We start from the raw sequence: 18,890 nt of genomic DNA, 5'->3' as shown, positions 1-18,890 counted from the left end.
TTAAGAATTTTCTGATTATTCAATATTTTAGGCTGTGATTTTTAGTTCATCTGATTTTTTTTGAGGCTCGACTGGTTTGTATGTTGTGATTGTTGTTGTATCTGTAAATAGTTGTAAATACTTGTAACCACACAATTATTTAGTTAGTAAAGTGAATCAGGAATATAAAGGGATAAGACAATGGCCGATAAATTGATGTACATCCCATTCGATGATACACAAAATTATCCCTTCTGTTGATTAAAATTAGTGGTTGAAACGTTTGAACACTTAACTTACTTAACCAACCAATCAAAATTTACCTAAGTCCCCAAAGTTGCTAGGCCAACGAATTCAAAAACGTTATTATAAAACTTTGGGGACCAGTGTAATAAACAGCCCATTGCCCTCTCTATCTCTCTCTGTCTCTGAAAGTGAATACAAGAATGTGGACTAGACTATAAAAGTTTTAAAGATTTTTAATCAATATAATAGATTTGAAATCTGCATAAAATTTTAAGGATTTTTTATAAAATTCGTTTTTTATATAATTCTTTATTTAAAGGCGCAAATACGATTTAAGTTAATAAATTTTGACCAATAGGATAGCTGGATTGGAAACTACCTACGCTCTAATTGGTTGAATGATGTACGTCACTTAAGCTTCTCCAATCAGAGCGCAGATAGTTTTCAATCCACCAATCACAGATCTCAAAATTATTTAACTTAATTTGTATTTGCGCCTTTAAATAAAGAATTATATAAAAAACGAATTTTATAAAAAATCCTTAAAATTTTATGCAGATTTCAAATCTATTATATTGATTAAAAATCTTTAAAACTTTTATAGTCTAATGTGGACCATTAATGGAATAAATAACACAACATTCTAGTTGTAAGTTTTTTGTCTACAGCTTAATATTTTTATATTTGATTGAGTTCTTTTTAAGGATTATTAAGATCGGTTCCTGGGGTGGTTTATTCTATTTTATTTTTAAATTAAGCCATGTAATTTTTCTACTCCTTCTTGCCCCTTTGAATACGGAGCACCTAAATAATAGGGGCGCATCCGCTAAAGTATGCAACTAACCACTGTACTGATTGGTTCTACTGAAAAGGGCTTTTGTAGGTTATTGATGGTAACGGATAACAGCACGGCAGAAAAAAATTGCCCTCCCCTCTCATACTTTTTTTGGTCTTCATACCATGTTGGTATGAGTTATTTATACAGGATGTTTCAAGAGAAATGCGTTTTTTAAAAACTTAATTAGGCACAGAAAATGAAACAATTATATAAAACACTTATATTTTTGGAAAACCTATTCTGGGACATTTATGTTTCAACAATTTAAAAATGATTTTTTTTGACAAATTATGCCTTAAAAACCGGTTTTTCCAAAAACCTTATTTTTGAAGATTTACAGAATTAAAGGTTGTGAAAAAAATGCCCTCATTTTTAAAATTCAAATTGCGAATAAGTTTTCCAAGTATATAAAGCATTTTATATAATTGTTTCATTTTCTATGCCTAATTAAGTTTTTAAAAAACGCATTTCTCTTGAAACACCCTGTATATTACTGTACTCACCAAGAGTTAAAGGATTTCTTAAAAACAATACTAAAAAAAATTTTATACATTCGAAAAAAGTATTATTAATTAGAATAAAAATAAGGATTTCAATTGCAATATTCAAATTAAAAAATTAAAGTATGTCCTTTTACTGTATTTTATATACATGCAATTTTGCAACAAAATGTACAATTTCGTCTAAATGTTCTGCTTATTAAGTTTTGATACTCTACAAGAGTTACTGTTTGTTAGTCCTTCCTGCTGAATTAGAGCTTTAAATTGTTGGAAGTTGTCATCCTTGTTGAATAAATGTATTGAATGTCTATTTTAAACTGTGAGCGTCAATGGATTTGAGTATCTGATAAACCGATCCGAGTAATAGAGTAGCTGCGCTATTAGTTGAAGCATTGTTGACCCTCTTTATTTATCTTCAGCGGCTACGCCCTTAGAGGCCTCTAGGGGCACCCTAGGAGGTGGGTGTTGAATTCTAACCCCGATTTTTTATTTTAGTTTCAAAAAGAAAAAGTAAAACATTTGGGGGGGGGGGGGGCGGGGGTGATTTATTTTCGTTGGGGTGGGAGAATCGACCATTCCCAATTTTTAAATTAACGAGGAAACTATTGGATAAGATCGTCTTTTTGATAAAACTTGTATATGTCCATGATTATATAAGGCAGTGTTTTCTCTTTTTTCCTCCAATATTGTCTAGTCATGCAACTATATACGTGCAATCAGGGATCTAAAGGGATAGGACAATGGCCTATAAATGGATGTATTGTACATCTCAAATGATGATACACAAAATTTACCATATGTAGGTTACAATTAATGGTTGAAACGTTGAGACCCTCCTTAATAAACTAACCAATCAAAATTCAATAATTGTCCACAAAGTCAACGAATAAGGAAACGTTATCATAACTATAAACTTTGGGGACTAGTGTAATAAACAGCTAAATATCAACTCCCTCCATGACGTGTTACACTACTAATATATAATTAGGAAATGTCGGTATATTTGAAAATTCCATAAAGTCGCTTTTCTAGCTGCTACTCAAGTCTTTCCGATTATTTACAACATTGTACTTTGTTATCCTAGGAATCCGATTCCTTATTCCAAAAATCTTATCATTAGGATAAGGACCAACTTAACAAAAAAAGCTATCCGTTACGGACAGTCGGGCCTACCCCAATTATAGGGCTAAGTAAACCATATACTGGGTACGCATGGAGAATCTTCACAAAAGATTTCAGCCGTCTATCTTAAAAAGAAGCTGTATAGAAGCCTGAAGGACAGACGTACAGACATGGATATAAGTGCTTGCGTTTGAGGAAAATTATTTTAACATTCATTTAATTGTATTAAGTTTTCTTCTTTTTATAAAAAAAGAAATATGATAATAAACCATCTAATTAGAATTCAATGAAGTCCCAAAAGTTGCTAAGCCAACAAACAAGAAAACGTTATTATAAAACTTTGGGGACCAGTGTAATAAATAGACCAATGTCCCCTCCTTCCCTGGGATGGACCAACGGAATAAGTAAATTATCAGATATTGAGTGTCATAAGAAAAGATAATAAAATTATGAAATTAATGTTTTGGTCTTTTGTTGCATGCATAACCGACAGACCGACACACCAAGTAAATTATATACTGGATGCTCACCAGTATTGAAAATCTTAGGACAGGCATATAGACGGACTGACATTTAGAATCATAGAGTTGCTTCGCTACTAAAAAAAGCAAGTCATTACAGATCTAAATGATTTTCAAAAAAAAAGAAAATTTTTTTATTATATTGTCTGTATAACATACAAAAACGCTAACCTCCATAAAAAGCGAAATAAAAGAATGTTTGTCTGTTGCCGATTTGCTTCAACTTTACAGGGTTGCTTTTCTGAGGTCCTGGGAAGGTTTATAACTATTTTGGTTGGAGGGAAGCATCACCCACCTAAGAGAAATTGCCCCTAGAAAAAATCCCCCCCCCCCCCCCAACCATATATAAATTAAAATTATTTGCAGAAAAGTTACATCCAATAAAGATATGGTTAAAGTAACCAACGGTTTTTTTGTGAGAACGTGTTCATTAACCTTTTGAATTCAGTAATATGTACTGCAGGCCACTTTCTCCATAGGTTATACCAGACTCTACAAAATAATGGATGAAGAATATGTGGATATTGTAACAGGGGTATTTTTGTCGTTAATCAAGGTTGCTAATACAGAACTTAATTATTGATCAATACGTTCTTTCCATGGTCATGGGTATATTCATAATGGGGGGGAGGGTAATATTAATTAGCCAGCTGAGAGGAATCAGGGTATACAAGAATTTCTCCCAATATCCACGTATTCTATATCCATTGTTACACCAGAATGAACATTTTACAAGTCGTGGGACCACGACGTTTTTCATTACATGGTTCAAATTGTAATCTAAGACTGCAGGATTAGTATTAAAAAACCTGTCTTTTGTCAAGTGGTCTTTTTTGCTTACGTATTTCCTTATTAATTTATCAATAATTTGAAACATTTTTACAGAAGTCGTGACACGTAATAAGTTTAAAAATGTGAAATTTTAAGTTGAATTTAATTTGTGAACAACACGGCACAGGAACTTGTAAAATGGTCGGTCAGTGTCACGGATTTTCAAAACCAAATTAGTAATAAGCTTTTGAACATATCCTATTATATATAGTAGTAAGTGTTTTTTGTCTGTCCCGAAGGATCTCGCTAACCGATGAACCAATATTGTTCTCCTTTACAGTGAAGCTTCTGCTAGGTCCTGGGAAGGTTTTAAGCTATTTTTTGGCAGGGTGTCTTTCTATAATACAAAGTAGCTTGATGTCTGTCCGTCTGACCGTCTATCCGTCTGACCGTCTATCCGTCTGTCTGTCCCTTAAGATCTCAGTAACCACTGAACCGATCGGATTCTACTCTTCAGAGTATATACCTACTGGTCCTGTGGTGGTTTTAGGTTATTTTCTTGGGGGGGGGAGGGGGGGACACCCCCAACCCCCCAAAAAACAAAAAAATTCCCGCCCCCATTTTTTTTTTTTTTTAAATAGAAAGTGGGGGTAATTAATTTTTTTTAACAGAAAGTAGTGGGGTTACCTTAGTGGGGGTACTTAATTTTATTTTTTAATTACCTCTGGGGGAAAAAGCCCCTAGAGGCTAGGGGCGAAGCCAATAGTGTCAAATAGGTCATAAAAATACGGATATAAATTTACATTTAGGGTCATCCCATCCTTTTGAACGGATAGATATTATTGTTATTTTAGGCACTAGCGGATTCGCCTCTAGTATCTAGGGGCTTTGCCCCAAGAAGTGATTTTAAAAAAATTAAGGCGAAATTCATAAAAGGACCAAGGAAATCTTCAGCAAATTCTTTTTTTAAAAATGCGGGTGGGGATTTTTTTTTTTTTGGAGGGTTTGGGGGTGTCCCCCCCCCCCCAAGAAAATAGCTTAAAACCACCACAGGACCAATAGGTATATACCCTGAAGAGTAGAATCCGATCGGTTCAGTGGTTACTGAGATCTTAAGGGACAGACGGACAGACAGACGGACAGACGGACAGACGGACAGACAGACAGACAGACAGACGGACAGACAGACGGACAGACAGACGGACAGACAGACGGACAGACAGACGGACAGACAGACGGACAGACAGACAGACAGACAGACGGACGGACAGACAGACATCATTCTACTTTGTATTACAAATAAGATAATTTTATTATTATTTCCCTTTATTTTTCAAATATTGCTTCCTGGGACGATTAGGTAAAATAGATGTTGTTTTCAGATATATTTTCATGATAAAGAATATGAAAATTGGTCGTAGGAATATTAAATTTTATATGAGAAGTATTTCATTACTACTATGCGTTGGTTCTTTTGGATTTATTCTAATTCAGAAATTGCTGCCAGGTTTGATTTGGTATTTTCTAAGTTTAAGTTTTCAAGTAAAAACCTGCGACCGTGTCTCAACACGTATTGTATCCGCTGGTCGTCAGGCAGTTGATAGGTTCTATAATCTCGCTCCGATTCCGCGTCATAAATAAAGACGTTTAAAATTGTTCCTACTGCTGCTATGTCAGCTGCCACCTGTCATATAAAGGCCAGGAAGGTGGACCGACTATTGAGGGTTAATAAGTTTTGTTTCATACTCTTACAAAATATGTATGTATGTAATGTTCATGTCTCTCTTCGATGCGCGCAGTAAAATAACGCTCGTATGGATATCTCTGTGCAGTTTGATGTTTCATTTTAATCTTTTGAAACCGAGTTATTTTTAGTAAAAGACGGCCCATGGAATAATTATGGAATAGATTGTCATCAAGTTCAAAAATATCTTAGAGTAAGTATGTATGTATATCTAGATACAAAGATGATAATTTAGTTTGCCCTATGTTTGTTATAAAGTTAAAAGATATATATCTTTTTGGAGTGGGGGGGGGGGGGGGAATCGAGGTCTTTTTATTTAATGCCATATATTCAAGGAGATAAATGTTTTATAATTTGTAATATATAAGCTATGCGTAAACCCCAGGGAGTAAGGGAGGGGACAATGGGAAATTAATTCAATTTAAGAGTTTTGCTGAAAGACCATGAAATCCAGATTTATCCAGAAATTTTGAAGAAAATTGTAGTCAAATTTAGAAAACTATAAAATAAGAAAAAAATACTAAGAAAAAAGCATTCATTTGAAAATTAGATTACCAGTACATCAGACTGACATAACCATTCTGTAATTAATTACTAGAAAAATCATCCCTGGAACTAGTTCACCCCGTATTCCTAAATTTTGAAATGCCACTATATACAAGAATTAAATTTAAGGGTTCTTAGGTTGTTTATTACACAAATATCACAATAAAGTTTTTAGATATGAAAATATATTTTTTGGAGAGAAAAAAATTGTTAAAACCAGCCATCTCATAAAAAAAATTTTCTGTCTGCTATATTCAAAACTAACTCAGCGATTTAGCGGCAACAATGCACTAGTATACAAATTAAGTCAGAACCTGCTAAATTCTTGCACATTACCCAAAGTACCCAAAGTCTAGAAATTATCCATTGTCCCCTCCCTTACTCCCTGCGTAGACCCCCTGACAGGTGAACTGAAATTAGTTTCCGAATGTGAACACATTTTCCTCGATGTTTCCCAATCCTATCTCAATATTTGCTACTAGCTAAAAAACCATCAAACTTCCAAAAAAAAATCAAAATTTGAAAAATTAAAACTTTGAATGTATAATGTATAAATCGTTAATACATTCAAATTTTGATTTTTTTTTTTGTAGTTTGAAGGTTTTTTAGCTAGTAGCAAATATTGAGATAGGATTGGGAAACACCTAGGAAAATGTGTTCACATTCGGAAACTAATTTCAGTTCATCCCCTGACATTTTCAATTTAAAATATATATATTCTAGAGACACACAATCTAAATCAGCCAATATGATAACAGAGCGGAATGTTATTGGTTTTAATGTGCACAAATCTTTAAAAGGCATTTTTTTTCATTTTGTTCGCTTAATGAGTCAGCTACAAATAGTCGCATTTCTTAGGATAAAGCACTACTTGGGTAAATTAAATCTTGAAGCACATGACATTTACATATGATAAATTAGCTATGAATAGTTGAATTTCTTAGGAGAAAGTTAGCTTTCTAGAAATAAAATCATAGAAAATTTTCATCGCTCGTATAACTTGAAACATATAACTAAAAAAAACTAGAATTACTTTTATAAGTTTGACGGTTTATGTGGCCAGATTTAACATATAGATGTTCTATATCTATTGAATTGAAGCAAATAGTATGCAAATGGTATATCCATTATGCTTGATCCATTTCTCATTGGGGAGGGGGGGGGAAGAGGCTACCTGCCCTTGAACAAATTTTCACTTAGACATTCAGTTATTGAAATTTACCTTAAAATATACATCAGGTGGATTCTTTAAAAAAATTTGCCCCACTAATCGCTTAGTGGGGCAAAATTGTTTCGTGAAAAATCCACCAAAATCACATTAAAATCTAATATGTTAATAACCCCATGATTTTGTTTAATTTTTGTAGATTTTTAATGTGATTTTGGTGGATTTTTCACGAAAACAATTTTGCCCCACTAAGCAATTAGTGGGGCAAATTTTTGTAAGAATCCACCTCAGATACTGTAACAGTTCTACTTTTGTACAACAAGTATGACAACTTTCATAAAAGCAAAGCTCTAAAACGGTAAGACAAACGAACATTAAAATTGTAGATTGTCAAAACTAAATAAATAAGCAGAATATCAACGTATAAAAGGTTTTTTAAAAATGCACGTAAATTTTGTTGCAAAATCTTTTAAATGCAGGATACTGTTTAAAGGACTAGAACTTAATTATAGAGATGCCTCGCTTATAATATTGTATTTTGTTGTCCTAGGAATCAGTACTCCAAAAATTAAATTTATAATCTATAATACAAAGTAGAACGATGTCTGTCCGTCTGTCTGTCCGTCTGAAGCTTAAGATCTCAGTAACCGCTGAACCGATTGGGCTCTACTTTTCAGGGATTATACCTATTGGTCCTGTGATGGTTTTAAGCTATTTTCTTGGGGGGTGGGACACCCCAACCCCCCCAAAAACAAAAAAATCCCCCCCCATTTTTTTTTTTTTATTGCAGAAGATTTCCTTGGTCCTTTTACGAATTTCACCTTAATTTTTTTTATCACCTCTTGGGGCAAAGCCCCTAGAGGCTAGGGGTGAAGCCGCTAGTTTTTTATATAAAGGACATATATGATTTTTCATTTTAAGGTGGATATAAAAAAAACGGCATCCCAAAATAGAAATATGTTTACCCCCCCCCCCCCCTGTGGACGTCCCTGGTTTATATACATACATATTTTTTATATTTTAATTTAGGGTGAATTGAAAGGTGAATCTAAATTTAGAGATATTGAGGTATAAAAACAATAGCTATTATTTAAATTTAAAAAAAAACAAGAGTGACAATTTTCATAAAAGCTAAGTTCTAAAATCAGAAGTAATAATAAAACGGCAAATAACTGGTAGTGTTAGAACTTAATAATTAGAACATGAATTAGTAAACGTATAAACAAAACTTGACATAAATTTCTTTCAAAATTGCGTAAATACAAGATATAGTAAAAGGACAATCTTTAGGATTTCTTTATAAAGATGCCTTGCTTATGATATAAAACCTTTTTGTAATAGGAATCATCCTACCTTTAGTGTTGCTACGCTTCCTAAATTGTACCAACTGATAAAGGAATCGTCATGCAAAGTTTGAAATCGATAAGACAATTCTAACATTTCTAAATTACTGGAAAGAGCTTAATGTCATGGACGGTCTGACGGACTTACTTTAGAGCTTCCATACATTACCTAAGTTAGATACCAAAATTACCAAACGTAATAACATTCCTTTTTCATGATCTTATTGACGATAGGAGCAATTAATAGACGAACGAACAGACAAACAACCTTTTATTTTCTACTTCTATTTTTAGATTGAAATATTTCAACAAATATTGAGTTATGAAAAGAAAGATCTTACATCAATAAAATTTAAACACAGGTAAAATAAATACAAGAATGTTTACATCTAGTTGTGCAGTAGCTTTTGCAGTAATAGAATTAATTGAACAAGGATGCTAACATACATAAAAGCAAAGCTCTGGAATGGTAGGACAAAGATCATAAACACTTGTAGAGTGAAAGAACTGAATAATCAGAATATAAATGTAGAAACAAATTTTAAGTATTTTTTTTGCAAAACTGCTTTAATACATTTTATTGTTTAGGGACATACTTACATTATTAGAATTTAATTATACAGATGCTTCATTTATGACATGATACCTTTGTTAATTGTTAATCATTATTCCAAAAATTAGATAAATAGGATAATTATAACACATCAAAAATCGCTGTTAAAAAGGTTAAAATTCAACATGTTTTAAATGAACGTACGGACTTTTTAGTAAAGCTTATAGAGTTTCTACGCTTTCTAACTCGTACCTAACTGTTATAGGATCATTATGCAAAGTTTGAAATCTATGGGATAGATCTAACATGTTCAAATTAACGAAAAGAGCTAACCATTACACGAAAAAAAAAGATAATCGTTACAGACGGACGTACAGATAGACTAACCGACCCTGATTATATATATAAAAGCTTCGCTTTTAAACTAGAAGATAGAGAGAGAGTTTGTCCTACCATCTGATAACTCTTTGCTTTTGTGGTGTTACCTTCCCCCAGAATTGGAGCTCTTTATTAGTAGGAGTAAGGCAAATAGAAAAACAGTCTAAAACCAATAATAATAATAATAATAATTTATTTCGGAAATCAGAGGAGTGCAATATTGCATTGATTAATAGCCTCACCGGCTATACGGAATTGGTCAATAACACGTTATGTTGTTGGCCCTTCCATTGGACAATATACTGGTGACATGTATTTACAATAATGATAAGGTGTATAATGTAGTTAGTATGATTGTATTCATAATGCTATGTCTCTACACTTAGATATAAAAATTAAATTGCCTAAATCCTTCCAGGAACTTATAAGAAGCTTCCATAAAATGGATAACTCAATCGGTTCAGTAGTTATCGAAAGCTTAAGCTAAAGACAAAAAACTTACTTCTTTATACAATAGGATAAATGATAATAATATTATTTAGGCCACTATTAAATTGTCTTGAAGCTGATAACCCGCATTTAACGTGTAAGTATTTTCTTACGTGGCTACTCTATAATCATATTCTGTCCATATACGTCCCTCAGTACTAGTAAGTTAATTTAATAGACTCAGTGTCCATGTTTAATGGATTTTAGGGCTGAAAAATGCTTAATATGCATGTAATATTCAGCAATTGATTTACAAGTTTGAAAGCAGGTAAGTACTTTTTCAATATGTAACAAGGATGAAAACAATTCTTCGCTTATAACATTGTAGTATGTTGTCCTAGGAATCAATATTCCAAAAATCAGATCAATCACATCAAAATTTGCTTATCAAAAAAGTTAAAGATCAAAATGTTTCTCCCAGCTGGTTAATATAGCGATAGCTCTCTCCCCCTTATGACTTTACATCATCCCCTCCCCCGACCATGGTTACCCTTCCCCAAAATAGTTATAACCTATTCAGATCTATAAGAAGTTACATTGAAAAGGAAAATCTTATTGGTTCAGCTGTTAGCAAGATCCTTTGGTACAGACATACACACAAACAAATACATCCTATTACTTTTTTAGATGTAATACAAGAAGATTTTATGATAAAACCTAATAAGAGTTCTAATACTTATACTCTACGAAATATATCAGCAGTAGGTACAAATTATCTTTATTTTTACAAATAATTTCAACATCCATAATTGCGAGGTCAACAAATTAGTCAGTCTAAGAAAATTTATGACGTTAAGTTTGAAATCAATATGAAAATTCTACCATACCTATTAAAGACCTATTCGTTATGGACCAGCGGGCAAAAAAACTAACGTACCGACCATAATAATTTGAAAATTATCGCTTAAGTTGAATATTCAAAGACTTTGCTTTTAAAAGTAAGACAACAAAACGAAGTTTTAAAATATTTATTAATTTTTATTTAACAAACTCTGTAAATCATATATTATTCAATCAAATTGTATAATACTTTTTGTAGACTGTATGACATTGGTTAAAACTAAAAGTGGCATTGGCAATTGGTGAAAAAATCATCAAAATGGTGAATTATTCATTTTAAACCTGCCGCTTGACATCTGCTTCGTGTTTAGTTACACCTTTATTATTTATTTTTAGAGTTTGAGTCTCAGCAGCAAGCTAAAGATTTACTTGAAATGGTTTTTAAAGGGAAAACGGTAAGACTAAACATCCAGGGCTCGGCAGTCGCGAGTCAGCTGCATGTATACTCTCGTGAAAATACACAATTTTACAATTTTGATATCAGAAGGGCAGTCCCAAATATGGCATCTCCCTTTTCATTAAATTTTAAAGCATTTGAATTTTAGTAAATTTGAAGATTCGCCGCGGCTGCCGAGCCCTGTACACACCCTTCCATTGATTGACATGGCCGAAGACAAATATTACCTCTGGGAACGGTGGATAACTGCATGCAGCATAGGGCCAGACCTTTATAGTAGGTCCGAAAGCACTAATATCCAACTATTGCAGTTAACCAGACCTTTGATTGAACAACCGTTATCCTTTGTATCTTTTAGAATGGATTTTTTCTTGAAGCCGGGGCACAAGACTGTGAAAATTCTATAACACTGCCATTTGAAAATGCTTACAATTGGACAGGTAATGATATAATCGTCCTATTGATTCAAAACTCACAGAAAAGTTTCACTTTTGACAAATTTATTTTAGGTATATTAGTTGAGCCGATGCCATTAACCTTTAATCATTGCAAAAGTGTAAGTATTTGTTTTTAAATCATACCAGGGCTCGTCACCCGTATTGAGACACACTGTTTATCATAAACCTCGCCTTAGCTTACATAACCCATCCAGCAAGAAAGGTTTCAGCTACAACCAACATCTACTATGGCTGTCTGTGACTTTTTATCTTCCCCCGAAAGTCTTTTTGGTTGGTTTACGTAATCTGATTTGAATTCTATTTCAGATTTATCATTTGGAATTATTTCACTTAGAATTTTATTGATGTTTACTTATCTATCTATTTTTAAACAAAAACTTTGGGTATAGTCCCTTTCTTGACAACGCCTCTTAAGGGGCGTCTTACGTATTTTCACAGTAGCTTTTGATAGGTTATGTTAGGTTAGGTTAAGTTCCCCGCATTTTTAGGGCTTCCTGCCGGGGCAAGAAATAGGAGAAAGGCTGCTGTGAAAATACAACGAAACGCCTCTTAAGAAGCGTTGTCCCGAAAGTAACTTATCCAATATCTTTATCATGAAATTTATTTCTGATGTTAAGGTTAACCGTCAGTCCTACCTAATTCAAACATGTTTGGGAACTAAAGCAAAACCTTATTTTTCCAACTTTAATATTGAAAGGTATATTTTGTTTAATTATATCCATGTTTAACTTGAAATCCATATTTTCTGAAGTAAAATTTTTTATATTCGATTATTTTTTTAAATTATGAAATATTTTTTATCCTGTTAGTGCGGAATTAAAATGGAACTGGTAATTATTGTTTTATTTTTAAACAGCTTTTTATTTTAGTGCAGGATCAGTGGTTGTTTCTAATGATACTGCCTTCAAGTAAGATTATTGTCTTTTTTTGGCGCTGTATTAACCTCTTCAGCACTGATAATCTCATTTCACCTTATTATATACTCAATTAAAATAAGAGGGAAGTTTTTTTTCGCTTGGTTGTTAATTACTTTAAGAGTAGGGTTAGATTAGATAATATTGGGGTCTGGGTAGCCCCGCATGGTTAGGGCATCCTAGGTATTTGCACACACAGGGGTTAGGCATAAGAAAAACCTACCTCTTATTTCAAATATATTCTAAAAATAAAGAGGAGATGGTGTCCGTGCTCAATCGGCCACTTTTGGGAATGCACCTAAATTTCTATTCATTACTTACCAGCTACAATAGGTTTACTTTTATTTACAATTCAAATTGTGGGGGAAAGGTTACTTTATTATTCGTTGCCCTATCACCATGTAAATTAGGGTTGGGCCGGATATCCGTGCATTTTCAATATCCGGCCGGATACCGGATATTAAAACTATCCGGTTACAGCATATCCGGCTGATTTTTGACGCCGGATATCCGGTTATCCGGCCGGATATCCGGTTATCCGGCCGGATATCCGGTATTTTGCCGGATATCGAACGTTGGCCAGATATCCGGCCGGAACCAAATATCCGGCATTAGAAATCAGCCGGATATCCGGTATCCGGCCAAAAAAGTATCCGGCCCAACCCTAATGTAAATATCATTGTACGTAGAGTGACTCCAGGTTTTGCAAGTGAAGCAGGAAATACTAATTTTGTTGTACAGGTAAAACAATATTTATCTCGTATTGAATTAAATAATGTTAACTTTATGAAAACAGTAAAAGTGTCTGACTATGACGTCAGAAAAAATTAACAATTAACCAATGAGAAGCCAGTATTCACAATGGTAAAATATATAGCGGCCTCTCATTGGTTAATTGTTAATTTTTTCTGACGTCATAGTCAGACACTTTTACTGTTTTCTAACTTTATGGTATAGTAAAAGTGTTATGCAAAATCCATTTCTGCGCGGTTCTTTAACTGATTGATCAGCATTAGTTTTTTTTTTAAAACATCATTCTTTTTTTTGTAAGAAATTCCTACATTTAATAATTTACGTTAAAACTTATCAAAAATTATGTTATCATATTGTTTTATAGATAATTTTCCACAAAATATAATTATAAATGAACGAATAAACAAGGCTGACAACATCCATAAAAGCGAAGCTCTGAAATGGTATGACAAACGAACATTAAAACTTGTATATTGGAAGAACTGAATAATCAGAATATAAATGTGTAAGAGTCTAAGCAAAATTGTATGTAAATCTGCTGAGAAACTGTTTAAATACAGGATATTGTTTAAGGACATACTTACATTTTTAGGACTTGATTATAGAGATGCTTCGCTTATAACAATGTACTTTTTTGTCCTAGCAATCAGTATTCCAAAAATCAAACCAATCGGATAATCTTATCACATAAAAATTTCATGTTAAAAAAGTTAAAAAGCAACATGTTTAAAATGGGCGTACGGACTTTCTGGTAATGATTATAGAGTTGCTTCGCTTTCTAACTCGTACCTAACTCTTATAGGAATCATCAGGCAAAGTTTGAAATCCATAGAACAATTTTAACATGCCTAAATTAACGAAAAGAGCTATCCGTTACGTACGAGAATAAATATTCTTAACATTTTTGTTTTTATTTTTTAGCTTCAATGTTTCCCCTTGTACTCCCTGTTGCTATCCCTGGGGAATCCGAAGGTCAACCTGTTTGTTCTTGACATTGAAGGATTTGAACTTGCTGTCTTGAGGACTATTCCTTGGGATAAGGTAATGAATTATAAATGATGGATGCTAATGGCTTTGCCCTAAGAGGTTTGATCAACCTAATTTTTCGTATTTTAGATTTGAAAGAAAACTTTTTTTTTTAAATTTATTTTGGGGGGAGGAGAATTTTTTTCTGGGGGGGGGGGTTGTCAACCCCACTATTCTAATTTTATTTTGAAAAAGAAAAACAAAATTGAAGGGGGGGGGGGGTATTTTTATTTTTTTGGGGGGGGGGTTAAGGGTGTCTGACCCCCCAAGAAAATATTTATAAACCTTCCGAAGACCAATGAGAAGCTACCCTGTAAAGCAGAACCTGATCGGTTCAGCGGTTAGCGAGATCCTATGGTACAAAAAAACAGACAGATAGACACACGGACATCGTTCTACTTACGTATTATAGATTGTTTCACTTTTCACTGGCATTCTATAGGCATTCCTATGATTAAAATAAAAGTTTCAAAACTTTTGCCTAAACAATTTTGGGCTATTAAAGGCCAAAACTAGTTCTTGGGGATGGGTATTTTTATAGCTCACACTCAAGTTTATGCTTTACAGTCATATAAAGCATGGAAAAAGAAGAGAAAACGGAAATGCCAAAAAAATTCGACATTAATTTAGTTTTAATAAATGATTTTTCATTTTTCCACTAGGTTGATATAGAGGTTATAGATATAGAAACAGATTTAGCAGGCATTTTTCAAAAAGGTAAACTTTAAAAGTATTATGGTGGTTTCCCTCAAAGTGCCTAGCGAGCACAGAAAACTCTCCTTATTTTAAAATAAATTGAAAGTAAGAATGGGTAGTTTTTTTGTGTGTTCCTTAGGTTAGGTTATTTTGATTACTGGGTAGCTCCGCTGGGTCAAGGTACCCTATCCGTAATATTAGTAGCGAAGCTACTCTATAATTCACTTTGTCTGTCCGTCAGTTAGTCGGTCCGTAACGCAGTGGGGGAAACGTGATTTTCTCGGCTCCTATTCAAGACAGACAGCTGAAATTTTTTGTAGATTCCCATTATATACGCCCATCTAATATATACATTATTTTGTCTGTTATTTGGGGTGCTAGATCGATTCCTAGATTTTTACGTTTTCGTGATTTTCTCAACTCCTTTTCAAGATAGAGGGCTGAAATTTTCATAGATTAATCAATTTTACATTCTATATTTTTTAAAAGTTTCATTAAGATTTATCAATAAATTGGGGTGCTTGATAGGTTCCTAGATTTTTAGGCTTTTGTGATTTTCTCTATTCCTATTCAGGATTGACGGCTGAGATTATTAGGGATTGAATATGCTTATATTCTACAAATTTCCATCAAATTTCATTAATATTTGTCTATAAATTGCACTGTAGATCGATTCCTAGATTTTTAAGTTTTCATGATTTTAAAGATTTCGTGATTTTTCCATTTTATACAATTTATTGTATGACACTGCTCTATATTAAATGTTTCTCTATATCCCTTCATCGTTTTTGAGCTTCGCTACTTATGGATGTTGTCATCCTTGTTTTTAATTTATTTCAAAATTTGAAAACAGTGGGGTTGCTTGCTAAATTACTTTGAGGGAAATCACCAATATTTTTTATATAAAAAAACTTAGAAATTCAAATGTTATAAAATTTTCTTTCTTTCAATCGACAATGTATATAGAAATATATTCATAGCCGGTTTTATGCCAGCGGAAATGAATGAGATATTCATTTTTTATCTTTAGATTCATCAAGAGAGAAGATAATTAGTTATATGAAAGAACAAGGATATGAAAGGTATATTTAAATTTGAAATCCGCGGATAAAAAAATGTACAATTATAAGATTAAACCGGTTTTGTTAAACCCGAGGTTGTACAATTTTATATTCGTAGAAAACTGGATATAGTACGATACGATACATGATTTTTCAGTATTGCTTAGAACTGGTTCTAATCCAGCGGATATCAATCGGTTTCGAAGCCATACTGGAAATGCAATGATAGCTTTGTGTCCCCACTACTATGAAAAGTCAATCTTAATCTTTTTTTTTACACCCAATTCACCAGAAGGGTATTTTTGATCCTAAAATTTTTTATTATCAGCGAAGATCTGTCTATGATACAATGCGATAAAAAAAATATTATATTTTAGGTTTGATCACAGAAACGATCATAACATTTATTTAAGGTACATCATAAACAATTTCTTTTAAAGCGAAGCTTCTTTACAATTAGGACTAGTCCATCCGTCTGTATGATAATTTTACACAAGCCAAAAAACTTTAACAAACTTTTAACTTTTAACAAATGAGGGAGTATAGTAGATTAATTCCACAATACCACATATAATGTTTGGCTTTGAAAGATTTATTTCATGGAAAAGTGTATAACATTTAAATTCATAATATTGTGAAAATTATCAATCACAATAGCGAGACATTTAAATCTATCATCCATTGTTCCATCCCTGTTTATTTTCAGATATGACAAGAATAATAAATTTAACTCCAACGGCTCCAAGAATCAAAATGATCTCTTTGTAAGAAAAGATATTGTTCAAAAGTATAATGTTAGACAACTGTGATTTATTTGTAATAAAAATATATACATATAAGAATAATTTGCCTTTATTGTATTAAAATGTCTTACGATTAAAAAAGGTAAACTGAGACTTTGGACGAAGCGAGCAAGTGATTTTAAGGACCTCTCAGCTTTGACCCTGAATATTTTTTTTGATGAATATACTAGGTTTATGTTTAATATAGTTATTTCGACAAATTAAGTTTTACCATGGTTTTATATGAAAAAACTTTGATATGATAAGCTTTCTTGTGAATTGTTGTCAAATGTTTTGTTGAGTTCAATCTGTTGTTTCAAAAGTTTTGTCACAAAAGTACATAATTTCGATGAAAAATGTCTATTTAGCAAAAAGATGTGCTAACTTGTTTTATTGCCGTGTTATCTTATTTTATAAACTCAACAAAACATTTGATGAAATTGCACTAAACAAGCTAAACATTTTAAAGTTTTTTCAAATAAAACCATGATGAAACTTAATTCTTTTAGTCAATTTGCCTATGTTAAACCTAAACCTTGTATATTCACTTAAATATACTCAGGTTCAATGCTGGAAGGTGGTCAAAATCACTTGCTCTAGTTCGTGCATAGTCCCCTTTTGTATAAAGAAGTAGGATGTCTATCTGTATAGTGTATCGAGGTATCTTAGTTGATGTAAATATATTAAATGCAAGGGAGACAACATCCTTAAAGGTGGAGCAAAATTAGACGGACATGCTTACCTTAAAATACTCAATAATAGAGATTTTAGGCTGTCTTTATTGGGTCCTACGACAAACGCAGGAGTCCCAAACGTTGGAGTGGACAAACGTTGGAGTGGACCTAACCTAACCTATTTTAGACCATCTTATAAATGCCTAACCCCTGCGGGGGGCTTGTTTGTTCATTCATATCTTAACCTAACCTAATCTGTATAGAAAAACTTAATAAAATTAATATTTAAACACTCCTGCGTTTGTCCTGGAACCCTTATTGTACCAAGTTTAAAATCGCCCGGATACTTCTAACATGACTAATTAACTATAAGAGCTATACGTTAGGGACGTACAAGCCAACCCTAATTATAGAAAAGCTTTGCTTTAAAATGTGTATATTTCGAAAGAAAGTAAACTACCATTATCTCAAAAGTATAAGTGTGAAAAGTTCAAGGTAAAACACATCTTAGCTTAAATCAGTTGGGTGATTGAAAATACTAATTTTTTTTTTTTTCACAAAAGATTTGACATGATTTACATTGATTTTGTTTGTCTGACCTTGAAAAGGTGCAATACATTTATAACTTAAACTTAAGATATTAAATTTTTGTATAGATATTATCATCCTTTTCTTTAAAGAATAGTTTTTAATGGAAGTAAACTAATAGTTTTTCATTCACAATTCCGCGGCCAAAAAATGTATGTAAACCATACTAGAAAAAAGTGGATTAGAACCGGTTCCCACCTGAAAAATCATGTATAGCATCGTATTATAGCCAGTTTTCTACCAATATTAAAATAAAAATCATAAAATTAATACCAGTTTTGTTAGCCTAGGCCTTCGGCCCTTAGGGGCTAACAAAACTGGTTTTAATTCTTTTATTTTAATATCAGTGGAAAGCTGTCTATAATACGATGCGATAACTGATAATTCCTGCACCCAACTGTAAGCTGGTAGTGTAAAAACAGTGAAAGGAATCAAAAACTTTTGGATGCACCAAAATCACCTTTTTCAAGTTCACTTCTTTTCTAAGGGGGGCGATTCTGAGA

The 18,890-nt window shown here is 32.7% G+C and overlaps 1 protein-coding gene across 1 annotated transcript; it reads left to right on the top strand.

Moving 5' to 3' along the window:
• Positions 1-5,249: 5,249 nt before the first annotated feature.
• Positions 5,250-17,152, top strand: LOC145320203 (uncharacterized). Its single transcript, XM_080162642.1, has 17 exons — positions 5,250-5,484; positions 5,853-5,914; positions 8,465-8,503; positions 9,073-9,140; positions 10,252-10,295; positions 10,826-10,903; positions 11,375-11,433; positions 11,794-11,875; positions 11,945-11,991; positions 12,511-12,590; positions 12,763-12,801; positions 13,497-13,548; positions 14,482-14,601; positions 15,249-15,303; positions 16,313-16,364; positions 16,721-16,756; positions 17,050-17,152. Exons 1-17 carry the CDS (start codon positions 5,370-5,372, stop codon positions 17,150-17,152), a joined length of 1,131 nt encoding a protein of 376 aa, XP_080018768.1. The 5' UTR covers positions 5,250-5,369.
• Positions 17,153-18,890: the final 1,738 nt, after the last annotated feature.

The sequence above is a fragment of the Acartia tonsa genome, chromosome 5 (genome assembly GCF_053477335.1).
Source record: "Acartia tonsa isolate MP-2025a chromosome 5, ASM5347733v1, whole genome shotgun sequence".
Taxonomy (NCBI): domain Eukaryota; kingdom Metazoa; phylum Arthropoda; class Copepoda; order Calanoida; family Acartiidae; genus Acartia; species Acartia tonsa.
Note: the sequence above shows the minus strand (reverse complement) of the source record. Positions and strands in the feature narration are given on the sequence as shown.